The sequence below is a fragment of the Tigriopus californicus genome, chromosome 8, assembly GCF_007210705.1.
Source record: "Tigriopus californicus strain San Diego chromosome 8, Tcal_SD_v2.1, whole genome shotgun sequence".
NCBI classification, from domain to species: Eukaryota; Metazoa; Arthropoda; class Copepoda; order Harpacticoida; family Harpacticidae; genus Tigriopus; species Tigriopus californicus.
In genome coordinates, this window is record NC_081447.1 from 15420017 (window position 1) to 15426804 (window position 6788).

Consider the following 6788-nt stretch of genomic DNA (forward strand, 5'->3'; position numbering starts at 1 on the left):
CAGCTGAATTCAATTGAGCTGGAAGGTGGCCGATTGTGAGTGGCTGAGAGTTCAGGGCTCCAGCTGGCCACAGACGTACCTAATTTTTGGAAATCATTTGGCACATCATTGCGCATTTGTGAACATACCTAGACCTAGACATTGGCTTTATCATTTTTAATACCCTATACCAGTGGAGAAAGCTTTCTCTCCCACCAAGTCCCTTCAAATTTCAATTTCGCCAAAGTACCTGGGGGTCGTAGGCCATCACCCTGAGAGTAAGATGTGGATTCTCAAGTTCTCCTCAGAGGACTCCTACGTCATGCTGAGTAACAATTGTGCCCTAACTTGAATCGACCATGCTTTTCTACCGGCCTTTAATGCTTTTCTCATCCATCATGGGATCTATTTTCTATTATTTAAGTCCAACTATATTATGTAAAGACGGCCGGACCGTTCCTGTCCAATTTCTTTTTTCCTTCTGCCATGTACCACGTACCAGGCAGTGGGAACAACGAGCTACGGGCCTGCCACCACCCGCCACCTGGCGGCCTCTGTTTTCCGTATACGCGTACTAATAGTGCCCCTGGTGCATGCACGCAACAAGACGAGAAGGAACGGCAGTAGTTGATAGCGAATAGCACTCAATAGCGCCAGCTGAAAAAGAAGTGATAGACAGATATGTCAAGGAGTGGAACGACCATTCTGAATCCGAGCTGAGCGTAGCTATAGTAGCACTAGCTGAGCAAGAGAAGAAGAGGTAGGCAGAGGGGCAGCTGAACGCTCGAGTACCACCTTGGAGATCCTGCCAGCATTGATTGGTCCAGGAACATCTCTGTGTCGCCAATCAACCTTCGACTCATTGGCACTCAGCAACTGGAACTTGGGCGAGTGTGCTTGTAGTATTCTCAATCCTCAGTTATTGTTGTTCATGCGGAACGATTGAGTATTGATCCCCGTCGACGTCATCATGCGGAGAAACTCCGAGGCCTTTGGCTTGATCGCATTTGTAAGTGGTCCCTGGTATTGACATGTGGATGGATTTCCATCAACTCGCCCATCCCACGTGTGTTGGTCATGATGTTCATGTCGATAATGTCTGCCTTTTCCATTCTTTGTCGCGGGCTGGCTTCCCTCCAGATGGTTTTGGGGTTCAGTGTGAGTCTAATTGACAGCGGAGCCGTGGTCCTGAATTCCGGCAATGTCGATAAAGTCTTGGGTGAGTTCAGTTGGGCTGTCCGAGAATGGATGGCATGAGACGCGCGATTACTCGTCCATGAATGATGGATGATACCAACTTGTACTGAGCTCACGATATCGCCTGTTTCATGATTTGTTCGATTTGCTTATAGCGGAGAATGAGTTCGTGTTCATCAACTTCTATGCGGATTGGTGCCGATTCTCAAACATGTTATCCCCGGTTTGGGATGAGTTCGCGGAAAAGGCGGAAGCCGAGTTCGGACCCAACAAGAACTTCGTCATTGGCAAAATCGATTGTGATAAAGAGAGTAAGTGGCGTGTCCAACATCAAATGGGGACGATCGTTAACGGACAAGCTGAGCACGCGCAGATTTTCATTGTGTACCGCGGAAGGTATTACTACGGTTAAAAAAGAGACGATTGGGCTGTTACGGGGGGGGAGCCGTGATCAAATGAATGGGGAATGGTTTTGTTTGAAGTCGATAGGTTGATATTTCGATGTCAATGTCTTGGGCCGAGGCTAAATGTGCCGTTGGAACCACTTACTTGCAGGTAGTTTGGGTACCCGCTTCCACATCACAAAGTACCCGACTCTCAAATATGTGCGGAATGGCGTACTAGCCAAACGCGAATATCGCGGTCAGCGGTCGGCCGAAGCCTTTGTCAATTTCATCCGGGACCAGACTAAGGACGCCATGCAAGAGTTCACCGTGTTGAAGGACGTGGATGAGTTGGACTCGAAGAAACGCCACCTCATTGGCTACTTCCAGAAGAAGGACTCCAAAGAGTACGAAAACTACCGCCGTACCGCCGCCAACCTCAAGGATGACTGTGAATTTCACGCCGGATTCGGAGAGGTGAGACGCGATTTCAGGATGGCCCTTCCGTTGACGATTTCCAAGTCACACTTATGTGCACCTCTTAATCTCTTGACCGATTGTCGGATGATCTTGTTCTGCCTTAGGTAGTGGACAAAATGCATCCTCCTGGTCAGTCGATCGTAGCTTTTCGTACCAACAAAGCCCGATCCAACGAGGATGACGAAGTTTTTCGTGGCAACCTTCACAGGTGACAACGTTACCCAACAGTCGTGTCAATGCACATGCCAATTGATCGCGTACTCTAAAACAGTGTTATTTTGGTCATGTAGTTACGACGAGTTCAGCATCTGGGCCGCAGATAAGTGCACGCCCTTGGTAAGAGAAATCACGTTTGAAAACGCCGAGGAGCTCACCGAGGAAGGCTTGCCCTTCCTAATCTTGTTACACGCCCCCGAGGACAACGAGAGCATTAAGCGATTCACCGAAATCGTCCAACGTGACCTCATGGAAGACAAACGTGAGTATCTTCGACGCTTTTCATCCCCAATGATCTCGCGCTCGATCAAAAATGTCCACACGCGAATCTCTTCCAATTTAGAAAACGTGAACTTCCTTATCGCCGACGGTGTGAAATTCGCTCATCCCCTGCATCATTTGGGCAAGGCCAAATCTGATTTGCCCCTAATCGCGATCGACAGTTTCCGTCACATGTACTTGTTCCCCAAATACGAGGACATGGAAATCCCGGGCAAACTAAAACAAGTAAGACAACCTTTTTTTCCTCGATTCAACCATGCTCTACGTTTACCTATGATATCGTTGCAGTTCTTGCAAGACTTGTATTCGGGTAAATTGCACCGAGAGTTCCACTACGGTCCTGACAAAGACACCAGCAGTGACGATCCCTCAGCTGCTCAACAACAAAATGAGGTGATATTTTCATGACGATTGCTTTACCCAGATCATACAGAGCTGCCGGGTTAATCTGCTGTACCGTTCATTCCAGGTAAACACCGGTAATCACGATAGAGTCAAGCGCGATCAACCCAAAAGCCCCCCTCCATCGCAATTTCAGCATTTGGGGCCCTCCAAGAATCGATACACTCTACTTCATGATGAGTTCTAGTAGGACAACCCTGGTTATCCAGGGAGTTGGCTATTCTCTTCATTGGATCGCAAGAGTCAGAAGGAGGAAAACCAAATTAGACAACCTGGACCACCTAACAACTACAACTTTATGCTGTGATCTTTCATTTTTTCGCCTCCTTCAATCTTCTTCCTTCTCATTATTATCATTCTATTTTGTTCCAAATGCAATTCACAGACAACAACCAGAGATTCTCCAAACCTGGCACAGCGATGTAAGTCAACAAACACTAGGACAATGTTAAGATCCGATGGATGGAGATGAAATTGATTGTCCTCAACCATCAATTAATCATCCTTGTTATTCTATCGATGTTCAATAGTACTCCACTAGCATCAAACCGTTCCTATCGAATTAAGTAACCTTGAGGTAACATTCTCCTATTAAATCGTGTAGAGCTGTGACTGACCTGGCCTTCATCATTATATCGTTCCTGTGGATCTCGAGAATGCGCCATCCCAAAGTCTAATAATTCTGTGCGAAAAAGCACGATATGCCCGACTTACAAATCCTTGCCAATTGCATTTGTAAAAAAGAATAACATTTCGGAGGGCACTGAACATATCCCTTATTACATCCTCCGTCAAGTTGGGCGTCCCGGAAATATATTCTACAAGTGAAATATTTCTTTTTTTCTTCCAATGAAAACCAAATGTATTCTTGACCGGAAAGAAAGAGTGAGTACCTTCAAAAACGTTAAGATTGGATCAAGACTTTTGCGATATTTTTTCCTTGAAGTGTTGAACGTAATTCCTATTATGGGGAAGCTATCAATCACGCTTTACTTTACTTTAACAACAAAAACTAGTGCACTGTACGACAGTGAGGTCAGCGCACCCTAGCGGTTGAATTTTGAACCTTCAATTTTATTCCAAAACAGCAAGTTCAGATGCATCCCAGTTCGAAATCAAACACATTTCGAAAAAAGCCTATGTTGTTCTACGAGTTATATACGGCATCAGCTACCCTTCAGGCACCGGTACCACTTAATTAGCCACTTTATGCATTTTCTATTGAAAAACGCATAATTTGAATCTGGTGTTGCTGTGATTACAGTTAATAAAGATAATTAAAAAGATGGGTTTTGTTTGGAAGTGGGAGGCATTTGAACTCTTTGTTTTGGAATATAAGTGAAGGTTCAAAATTCAACCGCTACAGTGCGCTGACCTCACTGCCGTACTCTTTTCGGCCGTATCAAGAAAGGGAGTACTGAACAATGAGCGCTGAGAAGGAAATCTCATCCGTTGCAAGAGTAGGTATGCTCGACCAGTTAGTCAATTGGGCGTACTAAAATTGATTTGAATTGGATTAAGCGAAAAAAATCAGATCAAAGTTGAAATCAGGAAAAAAATCTCAGAATTTGATTAGGCCAAGCTCTTTGTTTTTGATTTGAATTTGGATAGATTGGTCAGATTGGAAAAAAATCCCTCAGATTCAGATTACAAAAAATTGGATGTTATGTATAACTTACTCCACATGAGCTAGTCAAAGTGGAATTATGACCAGCTCATGGACATTGCAATTGAATTCATCTAATTTTGGGCCTAGAACTCTCAACAATTAATTTCTTAAAAAGTTACCCAAGTTTATGTCAGATCATGTGCTCTGAAAGATATTTAAAATACTCATGAACCTTCTCATGAATAACGAAACCTCGGGTCTCGATTACCAAAGAAAAAGAGTTAGACTTATCCATAACGCTAGTTAGTGTAATTATGACCAGCTCATGCATGGACCTTGCACTTGAATTTATCAAATTTTGTGCCTAGAACTTGCAACCATTAATCCCTTAAAGAGTTGCCCCTGTTTAATTCAAATTCTATAAAGTACTTTGAAATTTATTTATGAACCTAGTATCCCATTCATGAATAACGAAACCTCGGGTCTCGATTATCGAAGAAAATGAGTTAGACATATCCATAACGCTAGTTACTCTTAGAAACTAAATTTACTTTAGTCTCTGGTTACTCTAAGCTATTCTTGTAGAGACAGGAGTACAGAGGTTTCGTGGTTCTAGTTTTATTAAGTTACGTGATTTTCTCTCTCTTTTTGGCCCTTCGAGCCAAAGCAACAATTGATCACCATGAAACACTTACCCGCCAAATCTGTGGAAATGGATCCCGGTGAACCTTCTCTCCTGTGTGTGGATTCAGGGCTGCCCTTCGTAAGTGACTGTACCAACGAGGTCAGCCAGGCCAACCAACCAGATATCCGCCCCCTCCTACTTTTCCATTGTCCGGCATGTCGCATGACATTTAACTCTCGACCGGCGTGTCGGAGGCACGTCAGGACAAAACTATGCTCAAAGGTAATCACAAACTATTAGTAACAAGTAGTGCAAGCAAGACCCATGAGAGTGTGTTTTCACGAACGAAGAATTGATTCATTTCATGGATTTGGAACACAGACTCTGTAATATTATTTTTCATTCAAATGGGATTTCTCTTCCAGAAGTCGCATTGTAACGACAATCACGATCACGAAGATGTCAAACTCGACTTTGAAACTCCAGCGGATGCTAACCAATGGTACCATTCTCAGGACCTTGATCGCTTTCTCTCAAAAGAATCATCCAAGCCGTCATTTGCACTATTTTGTTGTTCCTTACGGGACCGCAAGATTAATTCTAAAAGCGTTCACACACAAAAAAAAATCATGATTGTTAGGCCAAGTAAGAGTTCAGAATATGTATTTCCATGTTTACGCCCTGACCTTCTTTTTATTCTCGTTTGATTCATGGCCCATTTAGGATCATCTTTTGCCTAGCCGAGGTTTGCAAATGCGAGCACGGAAGTATGTAGAAATGAAGCACACAGGGTCTTGGTGTACGGGTGCTTGCTTGACCCATTCTCATCGTATTGAGCGAAAAAATCTTCGCTTATCCAAGGAAGGTCACGAAGGACCGAACACTTGATTTGCTTCAATGTGGCCTCCGTCCCGAAGTTATCTTGAAAAAATACCTTGCACCCTCTGACATTGGTCCTACTCACAAGCCCGTTGTGCCGGCTGACGTCTACCAAATAGAAAAGGCAGCCAATATCAAAGGTATCCTATTAGAGAAAGGCCACAACTGTCGTAAGTGATAAACAAATTTTCTGTTGGGTTTAAGGTTATGACAACAAGCTATCCGAAGTGGACAACGTCTCCATTTTAATGGCAAAACCATCGCCATCGACATCGTTCATCGCCTTTAGTTATGGGCAGAAATTTTCCCCAACTGGCCTGCCTTAAGAAATTCAAGAAATAGTGGTCGACACATCCGGTTCTTTTCTTTTGTGCCATGCATCAAAGCCGATGCTAGAAAGGTTCAAACGCCATCCTACCATTGTTTCGATCGATGGCACCCACGGCACAAATGCTGCTAAGTGTATACTCATTTCCATTCACGTTTTTGGTGAGTTTCACTCAGTTGAAAAAACATGCATTTGAAAATCTGGCCAGCGTTAGGGCGGCTTTACACTAAGATGAATAATCAGGATTGTATCCGGTTTCAGGATGGAAGTAGGACGAGTAGTGCTGGGGCGAGTTTTCGCAATATGAGTATTTTTGTCTGACTTAAGTAAAGTGAAGGACTGGACTTGCCCCAACACAAGTCCTACTTCCATCATCGAACCGGATTCATTCTTGGTTTTTCATCGTAG

At 43.9% G+C, this 6788-nt stretch overlaps 1 protein-coding gene and 1 long non-coding RNA gene across 2 annotated transcripts; both read left to right on the plus strand.

The window, feature by feature from the left end:
* The first annotated feature begins 668 nt into the window (after window positions 1-668).
* On the plus strand, window positions 669-3551 carry LOC131885833 (endoplasmic reticulum resident protein 44-like). The gene is made up of 9 exons (XM_059234013.1): window positions 669-988; window positions 1120-1198; window positions 1332-1487; window positions 1732-2036; window positions 2144-2247; window positions 2330-2517; window positions 2599-2762; window positions 2826-2930; window positions 3007-3551. The coding sequence occupies exons 1-9, from the start codon at window positions 950-952 to the stop codon at window positions 3124-3126; spliced, it is 1260 nt and encodes a 419-aa protein (XP_059089996.1). The 5' UTR covers window positions 669-949; the 3' UTR covers window positions 3127-3551.
* A 1936-nt stretch (window positions 3552-5487) lies between these two features.
* On the plus strand, window positions 5488-6620 carry LOC131885836 (uncharacterized). The gene is made up of 3 exons (XR_009373871.1): window positions 5488-5818; window positions 5897-6192; window positions 6257-6620. It is a non-coding gene; the product is annotated as an uncharacterized LOC131885836 (long non-coding RNA).
* The last annotated feature ends 168 nt before the right edge of the window (window positions 6621-6788 follow it).